The 20,360-nt window shown below is 37.3% G+C and overlaps 3 protein-coding genes across 5 annotated transcripts; 1 reads left to right on the top strand and 2 right to left on the bottom strand.

Moving 5' to 3' along the window:
• Window positions 1-94: 94 nt before the first annotated feature.
• Window positions 95-10,073, bottom strand: chlsn (cholesin). Of its 3 annotated transcripts, none has more exon segments than NM_001386559.2 (7): window positions 95-733; window positions 846-927; window positions 3,048-3,274; window positions 4,581-4,676; window positions 6,081-6,176; window positions 8,544-8,646; window positions 9,998-10,073. In NM_001386559.2, coding segments are annotated over 6 exon segments (777 nt in total). In that variant the 5' UTR covers window positions 8,637-8,646; window positions 9,998-10,073; the 3' UTR covers window positions 95-550.
• Window positions 10,074-10,335: 262 nt separating this feature from the next.
• On the top strand, window positions 10,336-13,127 carry uqcc4 (ubiquinol-cytochrome c reductase complex assembly factor 4). Its single transcript, NM_001386582.2, is given in 2 exon segments — window positions 10,336-10,485; window positions 12,321-13,127. Coding segments are annotated over 2 exon segments (423 nt in total). The 5' UTR covers window positions 10,336-10,405; the 3' UTR covers window positions 12,664-13,127.
• Window positions 13,128-15,865: 2,738 nt separating this feature from the next.
• h3f3d (H3 histone, family 3D) lies at window positions 15,866-20,128 on the bottom strand. The gene is given in 4 exon segments (NM_201101.1): window positions 15,866-16,400; window positions 16,501-16,654; window positions 18,916-19,062; window positions 20,077-20,128. Coding segments are annotated over 3 exon segments (411 nt in total). The 5' UTR covers window positions 19,044-19,062; window positions 20,077-20,128; the 3' UTR covers window positions 15,866-16,271.
• Between the last annotated feature and the right edge of the window lie 232 nt (window positions 20,129-20,360).

Raw genomic sequence — 20,360 nt, 5'->3', positions numbered from 1 at the left:
ATTTATACTTTTTTTGGTCTTTTTATCCAAGATTATGTTTACATAAGATCATTTTAACCATAAAAACAACTACATGTAGGCTAACTACTGGCTTGGTGTAAATAATACAACGCTTTTAATTTTCATTTTCACAGATAAATGTGCTCATTTGGACAATTTTGAGAAATTGAGTACATTTCTAACATAGTGGTCATGTGAGGATACAATCTACCTTGTTAAATTTTTAAATGTAAAACAAAAATGATATTAATAACACAGGTTACTATACATAGATAAAATCATTTATTTACATTCATGTAATGTTGAAAACTACAAAAACATTTTGGAGAAATCTAAAAACCAGTATTGACTTCCATAGTAGCTATTTGTTTTCCTGATATTGAAGTCAATAGTTAGCTTTCTCAAAATATCTTCTTTTGTGTTTAACAGAAGAAAGCAAAGTTTGAAACAAGTAAAGAGGAAGTATATGGTGACAGAATTAATATTTTTGGGTGAACGGTCTCTTAAGAGAAGCCAGAAAACACCATATTGTGATGTATTGTTGAGTGTTTCATAGCAGCTGGACGATTTGTTTGGCTCTCTGTTGCTTCTTTTCAGCATCTTGTGTTTCCTCTTTTTCTCCTTGTCCGTCCCAGCGCAAAATAACTTCAGCTTTCTGCAGTGTGGTATCTCTCGCAGATCCACGAAGACCGTCAAGATACGATAACAGCACATCAAAATGACTATCAGGCACCTGAAGCACACAGAAATGCATCAATTCTGTTTATTTCAGAAACTCTACAACGATAGAGTACATTAAAATACACTTTATAAAAAGAAGAAGGTCATTTATGATTCGTATATACCTTAACACTGTCGTACATGTTCTGCAATAACCAAGTTTGCCTGGTTTTCTGAAACTTCCACTCCTCTCGTCTCTCTGACCAGCTAAATACACATGAAATAAATCAGCAAAGTCATATTAAAGGATTAATTCAGGCAAAAATGAAAACTATGTTATTTATCCAGTCCTCTAAGGCCAGAAATTAAGATATTTTAGATAAAGTCAGAGGGTTCTCTCATCTTCTCAAGGCTGCACGATTAATTAAAATCAAATAAAGATCACAATACAGAAAAGGCTGTGATTCTCATGCACATCTTGTCAGGTAAACACGGCTCTGTGATTACAAGTAAATCTCCTCCAGAATCCAGGGGGCGCTCTTGTGCAGAAGCTGCAAATGGCGTACAAAGAAGAGACAAGGGCTGCGTGGGAAATCGCCCACTACTCAGTAGGTACGGCATTTGAATTTACTATTTGACCGTTAGAAATGTACTTTCTATGCAGTATGAATACGAGTAGTATGAATCTAACTCAGACGTACTACATCCACCATTTTGTCATCATCACATGCTCAACATTCTCATGAGGTGAGTTTGGAGCTAAAACATGGTATTAAATGTCATATTTTCCCGTGCCTTCAGATCAGCATCAACACAGAGCCATAGTTCACGGAGACGTCACGCAAACAGCTGTCAAATCAAAGACCGATTCTCTTCCATATTAATATCATGCCAATTATTTGCTTGTCAGTGAACTACGGCTCTGTGTTGGTGGAGATTTACAGCTGCTTACAGAGCCAGTTTTACTGCCAAAAATTAAAATCAACTTCAATTAACTGCAACACTACCGCATAAACTGGAAATATTATCATAAAATGGTAATATGTTTTGTCATTAGAGTCTGCATCATATTGCCCTTAATAAACATACACACAGGGCTGGAGTGGGACTCTTTTTCAGTCCTGGAGTTTCAAGCCTCAGACCGGCCCACCTCAGTTCACCACTGACTATATTAAAATAAGGTTATTTCCAATTCAGTTTCTAATTACACTATCACGTCTTTTTTTTGAGAAAACAGCTGCTTTAGAACTTCAAATGTTCAACAACCCTTACAGTATTATGTCTTAACAATAAAAATGAAAAAAAAAAAAAATTGTTTCTCAGACGAGGACCGAACCCAGGTTGGCCGCGTTATAATCTATCGTACTAACCACTGTACCACAACAGCTGCACGTTGTATGGCGACTTATCTCGTTATATCATCATTAACTTGCATCCTGCCCACGAGACTACGTGAAAATAGATAAAAAGAGCAGAGCTGCGGTAAAATAATGAATAAGAAGGCTGTGGTCAAGTAAATAAATAAATAATTTTTAAAAAGTGTGACTGCTGAGAGCAACCGATTCTGGAACTAGGGACACCGGCCCTCGCGGCCAAAAAACGGACCGGCCCACCGGGAATTCTCCCGGTCCTCCCGATTAGCCAATCCGGGCCTGCATACACATTAATCTGACATGGAAGACATTGGACAACAAAGACGCTTTAAACTTTTTTTTTTTTATTGTTTTGACATAATTTCGGCTCCTTTTCTGAACTATTGCTATCTATGGAAGATGAGAAAGCTCCTGGATTTCATCTTAAATATCTTAATTCATGTCTGAAGATGAACAAAAATCTCCGGTAGGGCTGAATAATATACCATTTGAGCATTGATACCGCATTATGTGTATCTGCAATAGTCACATCGCAGGACTCGATTATTTATTAAAGATTAAAAGATACAAATATTATTATATTATTATTTATACAATAATGACCACGCTATTTTACATTTGCTTGTTCAAATTCTGTACTTAAATACTGTTAGAGTCCACAGAAAACCATTAAGCACTGTTTATTCATTTATTTATGCTTGTTATTTATTGTAATTTATGCAGATGCAGTGCATAGAAAAAGACTTAATCCGCCAAGTCAATCTAAATTAAGGGAATCTTTCCAAATAGAGCTGTACAAATCATCCGGTAAAATTGTATTCATGTCGCAGAAAAGAAAATATAACATGTTATTTTTTTTCCTAATATGCAGCCCTAATCTCCAGGGTTTGAAAAGACTTGATGAGGGCCAGTAATTAATATCAGAATTTAATTTTTGGTGAAATAACCCTTAAAGCAATCTCTATTGTAGAATAAAAAAGCATCTACATGTAGAAAAACAGTAGTTTGTCTTACCATGTGAGGTATTCCAGCGCCTGTTTCTCTGCCACGTTGTTTTCCGGTGTTACGCTTTTGCTTTCCTCCTTCAGTTTCTTCTTCTCCTCCTTTTTGCGAATTTTCTTCAGCTTCCTCTCCAGCACTCGTCTCTCCTCAGGACTCAATTCTTCCTCTTCACCCGGCCCGTTTTCCTCCTGCTCCTCCTCTTTTACAGATGGTTCTTGTTGCTTCATAATTTCAGAACTCTAAGACAGAAATGTTTTAAAAACAGTTGAGATTATTATAGTATATTAAATATTGAGGACTGTTACATGACAACATGACTTACAAAAGACAGCTGTCGTTCTGTAAAACTGTGTACAGCAAAAATGTGTATTTTTACTGTGCCATGGTCCTTCAATTCTTTTCTGTTTGTTTGCAAGATTTAAATGATTTAAAATATAGTAATGAATAAATATTTCACTTTAATATATGTTAATAAGTACACATCAGATTATGTATGTTTAGTATGTTATGCTGAATAACCACTATTTTGCCCAAATATTAATTATTGTATGCATGTATACAAATAAACTTACTACGTTCTGAGAGCTGAGCAGCTTATTAAGTTTTTTTTCAGACATATCAAAATAATGTCTCTCTCACAAACAAACACACATTATCTAAATAACTCCATATTACAAAAAGACAGAAACTAATGCTTTTGCACTGCAACTGATGGTCAGCAGCAAAAATTACAAATGTTGCCTCTTCCCAACCAGAAAAACCAGCAACAATCAAGCATGCATGATTATATGGTGTCAAGGCTTTGCAATCAAAAAATGCCATTATTATGGAAGTCAATGGGGCAAAAACAGCCCCCAACATAACGAAAGGAAAGTCAAAAAGTGTATTGTTGAGTTTTCGAACATTTTCAAAGCATGTTTCCAAAATATATGTCAACATATGATTTGTCCCGAAAAATCATTCTATTTGCTGAAACAGAGAGAGTTGTGGTCAAATTAAGCCCCCATCATTTTTGGTTTTAATTTTAGTAATTCCAATAAAGTGCCCCTCATTCATTCATTCATTCATTTTCTTGTCGGCTTAGTCACTTTATTAATCTGGGATCGCCACAGCGGAATGAACCGCCAACTTATCCAGCAAGTTTTTACGCAGCGGATGCCCTTCCAGCCGCAACCCATCTCTGGGAAACATCCACACACACATTCACACACACTCTCATACACTACGGACAATTTAGCCAATTTAGTTCGAACCAGCGACCTTCTTGCTGTGAGGCGAACGTGCTACCCACTGCGCCACTGCCTCGTCTAAAGTGCTCCTATCTATAATAAAAGTTTCCTTGCATTTGATGAACCAAAATTTCCATATTTAAAACTTCCAATTGCCAAGTTACACAAAATCCTCTTTAAAGTTGTACTTATAACAAAAAAAGTTGCCCATAAAATTTAAAATACCAGATTTTTAGCAAAACTAACAATTAATGAAAAGAAAGCAATGACAAAAATTAATACTTTTAACCAAAAATGATTCATTAATTTGACTTACCTTGGTTTTGCTTTTCTTTCTCTTCTTCTGCTGTTTCTCTGTTTTCTCTTCAGGGATGTTTGTGTTTGTTTCGTCTTCCTGCAACGTCACCAGATCCTGCACAGCAGTCAAATGCAATACATTTTTGTCTCTGTAAAAAGGGACTATGACAACATCTTCTTGATGATTTATAAGCCACACACTAAAAAGTAATTTAGTGAAGTTATTATTAATAAGAAGAAAAAATAATGCCAGAAATACTCATTCATTCTCCTTTAGCTTAGTCCCTCATTTTTCAGAGGTCGCCACAGCGGAATGAACCCCCAACTATTCCTACATATGTTTTATGCAGTGGGTGCCTTCCGGCCGCAACCCAGGACTGGGAAACAGTATAAATATAAATAATATAATAAAAGTTTCTATACGTTTAATGAAGAAAAAAAATTCATATTTTAAACTCGCAATGACCAAGCTACACAAAATTATCTTTAAAGTTCTACTTATAACAAAAAAAGTGACTGATTAAATTTTAAATACCAGACTTTTGGGCTGAATTATCCCTTCATGAAAATAGAAATGCCTTTAAGATCTCAAAACTCTGGCTTCTGGTAGTACCTAGAATAGCAAAGTCTACTAAAGGAGGTCGAGCCTTCACATTTATGGCTCCTACACAGGAATAGACTTCCTGATATTGTCTAAGGCTAACACACACTTTCGCAGTTCAAAACTAGATCAAAGACCTATCTTTTTAGTCAAGCATACACAAAGTATCGCATAACAGTTTGATGCATGAGTGTGCTTCACGCATGTGAGTGGGGTTGATAAACCCCCTGTAGGACAGACTCCTCCTGTCTTAATGCACCAGACATTTTGTTAGAAACGCTCCTATGCTTGTTTATATAGCTGCTATTTTCATTTACAACACTCCATTTTTGCATCTTGTTTACATACACTATGAACAGCAGCTAAGCTAATTATTTTATTTGTTCTCTATTTCCACTTGAGGACACTCATCCCGAGTCCCCTAGAGACTATGCCGCACCACTGATGCGATCCAAGACCTGTGGTGGAATGATGCCAAGGTATCTATAATCCTGGACCAGGCCGTATCCTGAACAGCTGCTGTGGTGGTCATGGAGGAGTAGAAAGCATAGGACTGATTCCTGTAAGAGCACAGTGACAGACAAGTCTCCGCATTGAACCCGTGGACCAGCCGGTGACCTACTAACACCAGCATTTCTCCACGATGGACGTCCAGCGTTCTCCAGCCTCCTGCGCCAAGACTGCAGCTCCACAAAGGAAGTTTGGCCAGAGGAGAAATGGTTATACCCAACAGGACCTGGTTTCTCTCTAGGTTGTTTTTTTCTTCACTTGTGGAGCTGCGCATTGATGGATTTGCTCTAACCCTAACTTCTATGTTAAGCTGCTCTGACACAATCTACATTGTAAAAGCGCTATATAAATAAAGATGAATGGAATTAAACATGAAAAGAAGACTAATGCTTTTATCTATATACTCGCCTCGGTTTTGCTTTTCTTTCTCTTCTTCTGCTTTTTCTCCGTTTTTTCTTCAGTGACGTTTCTGTTTGTTTCGTCTTCCTGCAACGTCACCAGATCCTGTAAATTCACAGCATTCATTTTCTTTTTCGGCTTAGACACATTATTAACCTGCCATAGAATAATACCGCCAGGGTATATCTTAGTTTTTATTGCCACATCAGCAACTTATGCAACCCAGGCTCATTCTGAAAACGTAGGCCCCGTGGACATTTCTGGAGACCGTGAAATATGTCCCCGGAGGTACGTATTTTTGCAGTTTTTGTTTTCACGAAATCCATGAGATTCTCTTTTTCGCATCTCAAATGTCTTTCACGAGTGCCGTTCGCACCCGCGCTGTTATCGTGTAATCCCACCAGAGGCTGCTGTCGAGCGACCGTCTGTGACTGACTGAAGTCTTAGTCTGATTGACTGTGTGACCGGCCAATCGACTGACCCACCTTCCTTCCTCTGGTCGTCATCGTGGTTAGCTCCTCTCTGCGGTTCAAGTCCGCCGACATACACAACGAGCTAAATGGACAAACTGGTTGCGGCGGGAAAGCCCTCCACACGGAGGTAAGCGGTCAGCCAGTAAGCGCAAAAAAGTAACGGCGTCATACCGCCCCATAGCGTTCACTTAAAAAAATGAGATGCAGCCATTAGGGTTGGGCGATGTCGGCCAATTTGGCACTGTACGATGTCTAATGTGAAACATCGCGATGGACGATGGCATCGTCGTGGAGGGGGTGGGGGGCTAAAGGAGGGATCCGGTGGTGAGGGGTGAGAACAGTGCGCGACTTATTTGAGGGCCGGGAGGGAGACGCGCGATTTTCCGGGAGATTATCACTCTGTTCAGAAATGCTAGATAAAACACGGTGTGGATGTGGATCATTTTCATTCTAATATGCCTCTTTAACACTAAGACGTATTAGTGTAAACAGGGCCAAAGTGTGTATTTCTCGAGAGCAGGTTTGCAATGGGGGCGGAGCGGAAGATCGGCGATGCTGATTGGCCACTGGCGATGGACGATGGCATCGTCTATCGCCCCAACCCTAGCAGCTATACATACCTCCGGCTACATAATTCGCAGTCTCCAGAAAAGTCCACGGGACTACGTTTTCAGAATGAGCCTGGGTTGCACTTATGGCTATTTCTTGGAAAGATGTATATACATAAAAATTATACATGTATTATAAATTTATAAATTATAAATATATACCTATTCAAACTTCCACATTCCAACAAAATATGTTTAATAGTCGGAGCAGCCTGGCAGTAGTTACATTTAGGTGCTGCTTCGTTATTGAGTAAATACAAATGAGTCAACCTAGAATGTCCAATTCGACATCTAGTTTAGACAGTTTGATCATGCCTAGTCTCAAAATTATAATTTGTTGAGTGTTTTTCATTTATTTTCGGGTTAACTTCATGTAATTTATCATTTATGCAGTTGTTATATCTTAGTATTTTCACATGTTGAGCTGTCATTCTTTTGAGTATTTTCAAATGCCATAAATCCAAAAAATCCTTACATCCCCAATTTGAAGTTTGTGTATGTCATCAACCATATTAACTAGTTAAATAGCTTAAAAGTGCAATAAACCACAAAATATATATAGAATTATTATTATTATTATTATTATTTTTACATTTTTTCCTATATACAGAAAAAACACAAATGTCACCTTTAAACTTGTCAACGTAAAAAAACACAGATAAAACACTTTGAAACTATATACAACTGATTTGGACGGATTACATCAAATCATTTGTGAGATACACTTATTTTTATAAAAACAGCATAGGGGTCACCACAGCAGAATGAACCGCCAACTTATGCAGCATATGTTTTATGCAGCGAATGCCCTTCCAGCTGCAACCCATCACCAGGAAACATCAATAAACTCATTTACAAACATACACTACAGACAATTCAGCTTACCCAATTCACCTACACTGCATGTCTTTGGACTGTGGGTGAAACATGACTATTATAACATCTTCACACACAAAAAAGTAATTTAGTGTACTTATTATTTATGGTAAAAAATAATGTCAGACATATTCATTCATTTCCTTTTAGCTTAGTCCCTTATTCATCAGAGGTCGCCTGTCCGAAATAAACCACCAACTATTCCTGCATATGTTTTACGCAGTGGATGCCCTTCCGGCCGCAACCCAGAACAGTGAAACGCCCATATTCATAAAGATATTAATTGAATGACATATTAAAAGTCTCAAAATACACAGTAATATCACTTAGTATCTTTAGGTATCCACATTAGGCTCTAGCTTAAATCGTGAATAATTAATTGCATATATTAAATGCATTATGAAGGGTTTTAACTTGAATAGGTTTGGTTGGTTTTTAAATAAATAATGTGTATCTTTATCATGAGTGTTATGACAGAGGTTTTCTAAACATAAAATGTTAGTAAATACACACACCTCATCCTCAGCCTTTCTCTTATTCGTCTTCTCTTTCTGTGCACTTTTAACTTTCTTTTTCTTCAGCGGTTCGTCGGCTTTACTCTTATCCATTGCAACAGATCTGGGTGAAAAAGAATAGGATGCGAGTTAAATTACTTTTCAGCATTATTTTATTCAGCATAAGAGGCATTAAATGATTAAAAATGTAGAGAATAAGATAGTAACTACAAAGTTAATTTATTAAAATGTAACAAATGCTTTTAAATCTAAAAGTGAGATTTAGTACTATTATTTAATGAATGTATTAAATGCCAACCCTGCTGAAAAATCCAGCTTAAACCAGCCTAGTATGGTTGGCTGGTTTTAGCTGGTCAACCAGCCTGGTTTTAGAGGGGTTTAGGCCACTTCCAGGCTGGTTTCCAGCCATTTCCAGCCTGGTATTAGCTGGTCAGGCTGGAAAGTGACCAGCTAAAACCATCTAAAAACCAGCTTGACCAGCCTGGTTTAAGCTGGACATAGCTGGTTTTGGCTGGGCTCCCAGCCTGGCTAGGCGGGTCAAGCTGGTTTTAGCTGGTCATTTCCCAGCCTGACCAGCTAAGACCTGGAAATAGCTGGAAACCAGCCAGGAAATGGCCAAAACCCCTCTAAAATATGGGGTCGTAAACCTAGCTAAAACCAGCTAACCATCCTAGGCTGGTTTAAGCTGGATTTTTCAGCAGGGAAATGACAAATAAATAAAATATTTGAAATATTTTGCATAGTTTTAGTAAGAAAACGACCCTTCAGTCAATTTAGTAAGATATATGTAGCTTTTACCACATACCTTACACACTCTGTTGACTAAAATCTGTTGATAAGCACTAATATGTAGTCAAGGCTGAAATTATGCGCAATGCGGCGCAAAGCAATTGTTGTTTGCTAGTTTCAGCTTGAAGCAAGTGTCGTTTTAAATAGCAGATGCTTTTGCCCTTATGTGTGCGCCCATAGGCGTTCTGGTCTAAAAAAGGAGCAGTTTAAATTCAGTGGATGTTTTCATCCAGAACTTAACAAAAAGGTAGTCAATTTCCCCATAGTGTATTTAAGTTCTTTAAATATTTCACCACATTTGTTACCAAAACACATTCTGCTAACTGAAAAACAAAGTTATGGTCAAATTAGGAGTCAAAAATTCACCCCAGAGTAGATGAAAATATCCTCAACAGCACATTAAGGGATAATTTCGGCCTTGACTGTATATATCGCTCTTTTTCATTTGGATTTCAAGATCTAAATGCTGGAAACACGTAGTAGATCACATATAATATATATACATTATTTACATATCTGCTCATGACGTGATGTTAGTGAGGAAATCATTAGATTGTGACTTTAATAACAATTTCAAGTGTTATAAACAGCTACTGAACGCATTGGTTAAACGTATTAAACGTATATCTGCGAGCTAAACATAAATGTGCCTTAGAATAACTTACAAATCAAACGAAGATCTGCCAGTGCCTTCTCACATTCACGTGTGTACGGACAGCGCCATGAAAATGAACTCGCACCACGTTTGATGACGTTACTATGGTTATGCACAATCTGCGTCTCTGATAGGCTGATACTCAGACTTCTGGGATATGTAGTCCCTGAAATTACCAAGCGTAGAGTTAGAATGCGCTTCAAACGATGAGTTTTAAATAGTTAATATAATGTTTTGCGTATTTAATACGCTAGTATTTAATTTATGTGAAGTGGTCAGACGAGTTATTTTCTTTAAAGCGTCTAAATTTCAAAGCGGAACTACATTTCAGTGAGTTGTAGCTTTCCTTCCGGGCGGAGTTTACAGCGGCGCACATTACATGACCTGAAGTGAGTCGCGTTATGAAGAAACCCTCAAGATGTCAAAAGTTTACACGCGTTTATCACGATTTTCCTTTGCTTATAATGCTTTTACCAGCCGAAGACACGCGAAATTAAGGCAAGTGAATAGTTTCTGATTGTGTAGAGATTTGAAATTGACCATCTATCACCTCAATGCGGTTTATGCAACCAAGTTGCTTTGTATTTGACATTATTTAAACATTAAATTAATTGAGACGTAATGTAAATGTGTTAATTGAACAGATTTCTTTTCGTTAGGTTTATTTTTCTTGTTAAATTGCTCTTTAATGGGCTTTTAAATCCTCTGCTGACCTTGGTAGACATTTATTACATGATGAACACTGATTTTTCCCTAATCAATGACCTTTATGACATAATCTCGTGCCTCTTTTTGGGAATTTAAATTTAATTTTGTGATCATTTTGATTGTTAACGCAAGCAGTTTTCTCATAAGGTTTGATTTTATTTAAATGTTAATATTTAATCCTTATCTCCTTCAACTTATTTTACTCATTTATTAAAATGTAAAACAGCACATTTTTGTTTCAAAAGACATTTATTTGTTTGAAAAGCCAATGATTAGAAACTTTGTGGACATTTACTAACAAAATGTACATATACTCACCGGCCACTTTATTAGGTACACCTTACTAGTACCAGGTTGGCCGCCCTTTTGCCTTCAGAACTGCCTTAATCCTTCGTGGCGTAGACTCAACAAGATACTGGAAATATTCCTCAGAGATTTTGCTCCATATTGACATGATAGCATCACGCAGTTCCTCCAGCAGATTTGTCGGCTGCACATCCATGATGTGAATCTCCCGTTTCACCACATACCAAAGGTGCTCTATTGGATTGAGTTCTCGTGACTGTGGAGGCCATTTGAGTACAGTGAACTCATTGTCATGATCAAGAAACCAGTCTGAGATGATTCACACTTTATGACATGGTGCTCTATCCTGCTGGAAATAGCCATCAGAAGATGGGCACACTGTGGTCATAAAGGGATGGACATGATCAGCAACAATACTTTGTAGGTTGTGGTGTTGAGCCAATGCTCAATGGGCCCAAAGTGTGCCAAGAAAATATCCGCCACACCCTTACACCACCACCACCAGTCTGAACTGTTGATATAAGGCAGGATAGGTCTATGCTTTCATGATGTTGATGCCCGACCATCCGAATGTCTTAGCTGACAGGAGTGGCACCCAAAGTTTCTGAAATACTCAGACCAGCCCAGCTGGCACCAACAACCCGTTCAAAGTCACTTAAATCCTCTTTCTGATGCTCTGTTTGAACTGCAGCAGATCGTCTTGACCATGTCTACATGCCTAAATGCATTGAGTTGCTGACATGTCATTGGCTGATTAGAAATTTGCGCTTACGAGCAGTTGGACAGGTGTACCTAATAAAGTGGCCAGTGAGTGTATATTTCCAATTGTACGTGGAAAAAAAAGTTTAAGACAAAATTAATTAAGTAATTGTTTAGTAGATAAAAAGGAAAACTTATGTTCATAAAGAAACTTTTATTTTGTCCTTTATGGACCTAATATGTATTTTCTATTGATTTATGCACAGGAGTTAAAGGCATAGTTCTCTCATAAAAAAATAAATAATAAAAATAATAATTGTGATCATTCACCCACCCTTTACTTGTATCAAACCTTCGAGTTTCCATCTATTGAACACTAAAGTAGATATTTTGAAAAATGTTGTAAACCATTGACTTTCATAGTATATGTTTTTTCTGCTATGAAAGTCAATGGTTACCGGTTTCCAGCTGTCTTCAAAATATCTTCATTAGTGTGCGACACAATAAAGAAACACACAAAGGTTTGGAACCACCTGAGTAAACGGTAAATCTTAATTATTGTGATCTATCCCTTTAAGCACATCTTTAATATGAATATGCTCCATATTGATTACCTGCAGGCCGTGTGCCACAAGGATGCTGTCCATAACATCAGCGCTGCACGCAAAGTCCAGGAAACCTCCAGAACATGAGGATGAAGTAGTAGACAAACCCATCAAGTTCTCCACCAGCCCCGCCAGTCACAGGACCTGGAACGTGGACCGATCCATGGGCAGCAACTTCCAGCGGCCCTGGTGGAAAGTCCTCCCCATCAGCCTGTTAGGAGTGGGTATCCTCCTGTGGTGTGTGTTCAGGAAAGAGACCGAGGTAGACCAGACTCTGGAGAAAAACCTCTATGATCATATATCAGGACTGCTGTCTGAGGAGGAAGAAGAGGAAGTCAAAAACAAACCATCATCATGACTCAAACTAAAATGGAGACTTTATTTTTCATCTGCGATGTTAATTTATGGTTTAATGCTAACTTCGGAAGTAAAACGTTTTCTACGTCAAATCAGCCGTCCAAAATGTCTGGTCTTGAATGTGTTTGTGTTGAAGCGGATCGTCTGAATATGCCATTTCAGAATTGAATTTGACTGCTAGTTGTTATTAACATCAGAGGATGCATTACTGCAGTGTTTCTCAACCATGTTTCTGAAGGACCACCAGCACTGCATGTTTTGGATGTCTCCTTTATCTGTCAGACCCATTACAGGTCTTTGCTAATGATGATCTGAATCAGATGTGTTTGATTAAGAAAACAAGGAAAATGTGTATAGATGGCGGTCCTCCAGGAACATGGTTGAGAAACACTGCATTAGTGGACACACTGAAAAAGCGCCTTCATTATCTGCTACTTGATCTGTATAATAAACTCATATTAGGAATTAGCATTCAGTTCTTGAATCTAGAGCACTCGGTTCTGGAGGGCCAGTGTCCTGCAAAGTTTAGTTCCAGCCACAATCAGACACACCGGAGCTAATCAAGCTCTTACCAGGCATCCTAGAAACAGCCATACAGGTGTGTTGAGATAAGTTGGAGCTGAAATCTGCAGACCGGCCCTCCAGGAACAAGTTTGGACATCCCTGATGTAGACACATTAGGTTGCATAGCAAAGATTGTCCAGACAGGTAAAAAAGTAACAGCTACATGACATATGCATTTCTTTAGAGCAGTGGTTCTCAAACTTTTATCATCAAGTACCACCTCAGAAAACAATTGTCCCTCCAAGTACCACCATATGACCAGTATTGACATACAGTAGTGTAGTAGGCCTAATTAAGCAGCTACAACTCTGCAGTTTAAAAACGTGGCAGATTAATAACTATTATTAATATTTATTATTTAAACCTTATAAATAGTTTGAACATGAACACTGCTGTGTTTATATGTAAAACAAACAAAATAACATGGCAATGTTTAAATTAAAATGTGCTTTTAAAAGTGCTTAAAGTGAAAAAAAATCTCCTGTACTTAAATGTAAAGTGTAAACCTATAGTATCCTATTCATCAAAGGCTGGAAATGCTGCTTGGACCTCATAAATAAAGGCTTTATGTTCATATATGATCCATTTTGAAATATATGTTGCATGTACATATGACATATTGCAGTGGTTCTCAAACTGTGGTACGTAGGCTTCCTTCTAGTGGTACGTGGAGGAATGAAATATGTCATGTACATGCTACACATATTTCAAAATTTATTAAAAATGATGTATATAATATGCCATATAGCCTATATTTCTGAGGTAATCTGCCACGTTTTTTTTAACTGTGCAGGGTTGTAGCTGCTTTACTGGGCCTACTACGCTACTGTATTTCAATATTGTTCATTTTGGTGGTACTTGGGAGAGACTTTTTTTCTGAGGTGGTACTTAATGAAAAAAGTTTGAGACCCACTGACATATTGGATTACTCTGCGCACCAAAAGAAGGCAGCCCATGTACCACAGTTTGAGAACTACTGCTTTAGAGTTCTAATATTTTACATTTGCTTGTAAAGTCTGACGTAACTCAAAGCAGCTTTCAGGTCAAAGTGCTTTATCAAACTGTAAAATCGGAGGCTCAACTAACATTAATAAGCATTTACGAAGTGATAGAACACTTTTGAAAATCATCATCACATACATATCCATACCTGATATCAGAAGGCCAGAAAGCAGTGCTGTAAAGTAACAAATTACAAACACTCAAATTACTGGGAGTAGTTTTTCTCAGATATTGTAATTCACCAAGTAGTTTTTAAAACGTCTACTTTACCTGGAGTACATTTTTAGTGCTGTATTGGTACTTTACTCTATTTTCCTTCAGCCTGCACTCACTACTTTATCTTTTCTGGTTTATAGACATTTGAAAAATCAGTCCTGCGATTCCTGTCCAATCAAATCACACATAGAATGTAAATTGCATCATGCAGGACTAAGATATGCAGCACACTGTTTGGGAGCATTAAGTGCCAGAGAAGATACTTTACATGCAATGACCCAGAGATGGTTTAAATTGAAGGTCACTGATGAGATGTTGACAAATGCTTGCAGTATGACTGAAATGGCCTTGACCAATCACTAAATGCACTACAGAATGATGTTTACACAAATTACATGTAAACCTTCAATCTGTCCCAGCTTGATAGGCTACTCACTAGAGTACTTTTGAAAGGTCTATTTTTTACTCATACTTTGAGTAATAGTTACAACAGATACTTTAACATTTTTGGGCAAGTAACGGTACTTTCAACCACAGCCAGAATGTGATTTTATCCAAGTCCAGAGACTGTAGTGAACACCATGATTTTACTTTAATGTATGATATGACTAAAGAGTGGTCATAAATAAATATTTTCTCAATTCAAATGAGACTCGGAAAGAGTATTAAATACATCACGACTTAAGTGGATTGAACTGCATGTATAAATTAATCAAAAACCTTTTTTTAATTTAACAGTAGGGCAATGAAAGAAATGCAACCAAGCATAGGTTGAATAATGCAGCATTTCAAGCTTTGGGCTTAAGGAAACGTTTGTCTTTCCACTTAGTTAATTGGTGATAAAACAGTTCAACAATTTTTGGTCAAAATACATCCAAAACCTGCAACAATGCATGACCAATTCCAGTGTTATGCAAATCCTTTAGTTCTCAAATTAAGTTTGGAACGAGAGATTTAAAAAAAAATAAAATAAAAAAAAAAGCCTTTGAAATGCTCTAAAAATTTGCATGTTTGTAATTTCACTGTATTAAAAAAAAAAAAAAGGATTTTTTTTTTTAAAGATCATGCTCCCAAATGTAAAAATTGCTACACATACCCCAATAGAAACCCAAGGGGAAGAAAACTCTTAACTGGCATTTGAAATTCCCCCTTTTGTCCCTCTCAGCCTCGTATGTTTCAGTAATTTCACTGTATTAAAAATAAAATTGAAGAACCCTTTTCCCTCATTAGTAAAACTACTGAGCCTAACCCCACAGGAACAATCAAATAAATAAAAAGCAAATAAAAGTCAATATAAAATTTAAAATTAACTAAATAAATTAAAGTTCATCTGAAATTCTATTCCAAATTGAGATTGCACCTGAACACTTCATGCAAATACACACCATGTGAAATCCACAAAAACAAGCAGCAGTAGAGAGTTTGAGGTAGTGGAAAGTTTATTTACAACCAAATGGCCACAATAGAAGAGGAGAAACCCAATATAATAACGAGAGAAATAAAAATGGGACACGTTCTAAATTCATCATGAAGCATGCAGACTAGGCAGAGGTATATGAAAGTCTAAAATACAAACTTTAAAACCCTGAGGAGCTCCCGGAATGTTCTGACGCTGCCCCCCCGCCCGTCCCCACTACCAACTTCAATCACAAGATACCCCTTCCCTACCGCCACTACTGAAAAATACAAAAAATAAACTTAAACTACACAGGCATTTATAGTCAAGAGTGTAAGAACCCCAGATGCCCCTCCCACCCCTGACCCACCCACACGACAAGCCCCACCCCCATATATTCCTCCACACAAAAAGAGTAAATAGTAGAGAGTTTAAGCACGTTCTCCACGGATTCGACGGGCCAACTGGATGTCTTTGGGCATGATGGTGACACGTTTGGCGTGGATGGCGCACAAGTTAGTGTCCTCAAACAGACCCACCAGGTATGCTTCACTTGCCTCCTACAATTCAGAATGGGAAAACATTGTCATGAGTGACCAAACAAACAGAAAATGACCCAAGCATGCATGCAGATGTGTGTTAAAGTGCTGGAAAACGCACCTGCAGGGCACCGATGGCAGCGCTCTGGAAACGCAAGTCGGTCTTGAAATCTTGAGCGATCTCACGAACCAGACGCTGGAAGGGAAGCTTGCGGATCAGCAACTCTGTGGACTTCTGGTACCGACGGATCTCACGAAGAGCCACAGTTCCAGGACTAGGAGAGAAAGAAAAAAAATTAATTTGTGCATTAAAAAATAAATCAGTCCGTCCAAGCAACATTAAGAATAAATGCTTTGTTTACTTCTAAATCCTATATAAAACACACTTAAAACCACAAATATGCCTAATGCTTATTTATATTATGGTGAAATACCATTTATACACAATGCAGACACCCTAAATCATACACACTATTCAAATCATTCAATATACAATACATTTGCATACATTTAATATACAATAACTAATACAAAAAAAATTATATATAACCGTATAATTGTATAAAAATTGCACATTTAATAAGTATAAACATCTGACAAACCATAAGTGCATGTTCATATAAAAACGTACACAAACATAACATTTACACAATTATATGCAACAAGTTTATTTTATATGCACGTCATTATACACACTTGTATAACATGGAGTATATATACAAACGCATGAAATCCAAAAAATGCGTACATGTATAGTACACACACCAACATATGGCTATGAAACATATGTACTTTTAGTGCATGAGCCATATGTATGCGTTTGTACGTATACACAGGTAGATTTACATGTAAAGTAGTAAACATATGAAATGGATCAACTTGTCAGTGCAGCATGATATTTGACAAATCTCACACTGCAATGTTTAGTTTTGCTGCAATCTACATTGCGATATAAATACAGTTTTACTAGATGATTTGATTAGCTCTATTTGGAAAGATTCTAGACAAACTTAGATCAATTGGGGTGATTTGCATAAAATATATATATATGAAAAAATACAATCATATACAAACACAGAGCAAAAATACAAGTTACATAAACACTATAAGGTTGTGTGGAGTCTGACAGTACTCAAGAAAAAAAAAGAAATTAACAAACAAAATGTAAAACATGGCTATTGTATAAATTACACAGTAATGCTTTTATTTTTTGTATATTTAATCCTGTCTTATGACTATTGCAGACACGCATTGTAATAGATACTCAAACAACATACAGTAGTCAATATTTAAAGTGGATCAAAAAAGAATAAATAAATAAAAATAAAGATTTAAGTTGACCAAAGACCAGAATGGGTGTTGTTCAATAGTCTTAGGACTGAGGTTGACTTGCATCAAATGTTGACTACAGTATTGTATAAACCTAGTTTTTCAAAATGGTCCCAAAACAAATGTGTTAAACAGTTTTAGGATAAGAAAAGTTTCAATCCACTTTACATGTTAACTACTGTATTGTTCAGCCCTAGTTTTTAAAATTGTGCCAAAAATGTGGTGAAAACCAGGACCATTCTAACAATGGTTTTCAACCACTGCAAATGTTGACTACTGTATTCTTCAGCCTTACTTTTTTCCAAGTGATCCCAAACCAAGAATAATGTGTTGAATAGTCTTCGGCCTATTGCATCAAATGTTTCGAACCACTTCATATGTTGACTGCCCTATTGTTCAGACCTAGTTTCGATTTGCTCCAAAAAATGTGTTGAACACCAGAAAAATTAAAAATGATTTTGATCTAAAAGGGAGTACATGTTATGAGCTACGTATTCGGTGTAATTTAATTAATTGAAGTCCTTTACTCTTTAGTTGTGTAGTGTTTTGTTGAAGACGTGAAGTTTTAAAGCTTTGTAAAAAATGAATGTTTTCTTGCTGAGTTCCCAGGCCGATCGTATTAAGGTAAAGTTAGCTTCATGTTCGCACATTCTGACTCAATAATATAAACTTCAGAAAAATAACATTTGCTAATTCTAAATCTGGAAATGTACAGCTATTAACGTAGCCTATAACATCGTTTATGGTCGTTTAAACAGTGCTAATGTTGTTCTGAAGACATACAAACCTGCCATTTCAGACTGCATATTTAAAATATTGCGGTAAACGAATATTAAGCCAGCTTTACATCAGATTTGTCAAACGCAGTCCATAATGAAGTTTGATAAAGATATGAAAAAAATACTAATTTGTTTGGGATTTCTTCTATGTATTAAATCTATTCAGTGACTCACTCTAATTTACATACTCCAATAATGTCACTGCTAAATATGTACAATATAAAAAGTTCTAATGTTGACTTTTTTTCCATCCAGTTTTTCAAGAATTGTCTCTAAATGTGTGTGTTGAATAGCTTAAAGACTCTGCTGATCCACTTCAAACGTTATGTGTGCGTGTATATAATATATACGCTCTAAATGCTCATGAAAAAATGTGTATAAACACACACACACACACACACACACACGTGCGTCGGTGTTTGCCTTACCGGTATCTGTGGGGCTTCTTGACTCCGCCGGTGGAGGGCGCACTCTTCCTGGCCGCTTTAGTGGCCAGCTGCTTCCTGGGGGCTTTACCACCAGTGGATTTACGAGCGGTCTGTTTTGTACGTGCCATGGCACCTCAATGAAGCGGCCTGAATGAGGGACAAGAGCCGATAAGAGAAACAGCACAGCCGCGGGGACTTCCACATGCGCTGACGTAATCAATAACAAAACTCCGGTCCTCGTCCCGCCCATTATAATAATAATACTACAGTCAAACATTAAAAGTCGAGGCTCTCAGTCTCCTTTATTACCAGCTAGGCGCTTTACAACATGGGGGCACCATTAAAGAGATTAAAATATAAATGTGTGACGTTAAAGATAAATGAGCTGGCTGGCCACTCTAAAAGGCGTCTCATGTGCTTTTAAAGTGCAACCAAGTGTTAACTATGTATATAAACAAGTAGAAAGCGTGTGTCGTTGTGTAGAATAGATAACCTGAAGATCTCGCAGTGGGACACTGGGTCACACACGGATACTCAACAGACTCCTATTCAACACACACACACACACACACACACACACACCGCCTGGAGGCAAATATCTTCAGCGGCGGTCGGGTTTATTCAACTATTCAGGCACACTAGTATTACATAAACACCCCATTTGGGTTAAAATATTGCAAAAAGGGCGAAAAAACAACAGTAAATTGATGAGATAGAATCTCGTATTTATGCAGTTTTGAAGTCCACCATCTCAGGATGAGACACAGACACGTTTCTGCCTTTACGTGTAACATGGCGCCCAAGAACACCAATTACAGCCTTTTCTTTGTCTACACCGACAATTCAATAACACCACGTGTAACCGTTAAAATTTGAACAAACGACGCGTTTTATCAGAGTATGCGTTTAAAGTACCAATTTAAGCTAAAATTAGTTAAATATCTACAGAGACCAAGCTCGAGTAAATATAAAAGCGCGCTTGTTAGCTTAGCTTGTTGCTACCGCGACGAAAAGTGATCTAAATCCGCGAATTTAAACACACAAAACGAGCTGGAAAGGCTGTCGGTGTTCTCAAATATTCTAAATACCTGATTTTTAGTAAGCTGAAAGAAACATTAGACGTGATTAGTAAGTTTAAGATCAATCATTATCGATACTTACGATTTTCTGTTTCGGTTAATCCGTCAAAGCCAAAACAAGGAACGTCGGTCACGCGCAGTACGAGCTCCTCTACATTTATATAGTCAGTGACGTCTGCACGTACATTAGACACGCCCACATAGGCTCTCATTGGCTGGAAGAGAGAACAAGTATAATTTAACCCTTCTTGAGTATTTATACCAGTAAAGAGACTGGTTTGTTTATAAAAGCTAATTTTGACCAGCCTTAATAGATAAATCAGAAACTTTTTTTAAACAATTAAAATGTCTTTATATGAACGTGTA

Source organism: Danio rerio, chromosome 24, assembly GCF_052040795.2.
Source record: "Danio rerio strain M-AB ecotype USA chromosome 24, GRCz13ab, whole genome shotgun sequence".
In the NCBI taxonomy this organism is placed as follows: Eukaryota; Metazoa; Chordata; class Actinopteri; order Cypriniformes; family Danionidae; genus Danio; species Danio rerio.
Note: the sequence above shows the minus strand (reverse complement) of the source record. Positions and strands in the feature narration are given on the sequence as shown.

What these genes read in the sequence shown, in the direction of transcription:
- chlsn (XM_087308828.1), bottom strand. Translation starts at nt 8,636, where the DNA reads ATGGATAAGAGTAAAGCCGACGAACCGCTGAAGAAAAAGAAAGTTAAA. An exon ending in AGAGAAAGGCTGAGGATGAG is followed by an intron (nt 4,677 to 8,543) that starts GTGTGTGTATTT and finishes ACTGCTGTGCAG; the next exon opens with GATCTGGTGACGTTGCAGGA. An exon ending in GAAAGAAAAGCAAAACCAAG is followed by an intron (nt 3,275 to 4,580) that starts GTAAGTCAAATT and finishes TTTCTGTCTTAG; the next exon opens with AGTTCTGAAATTATGAAGCA.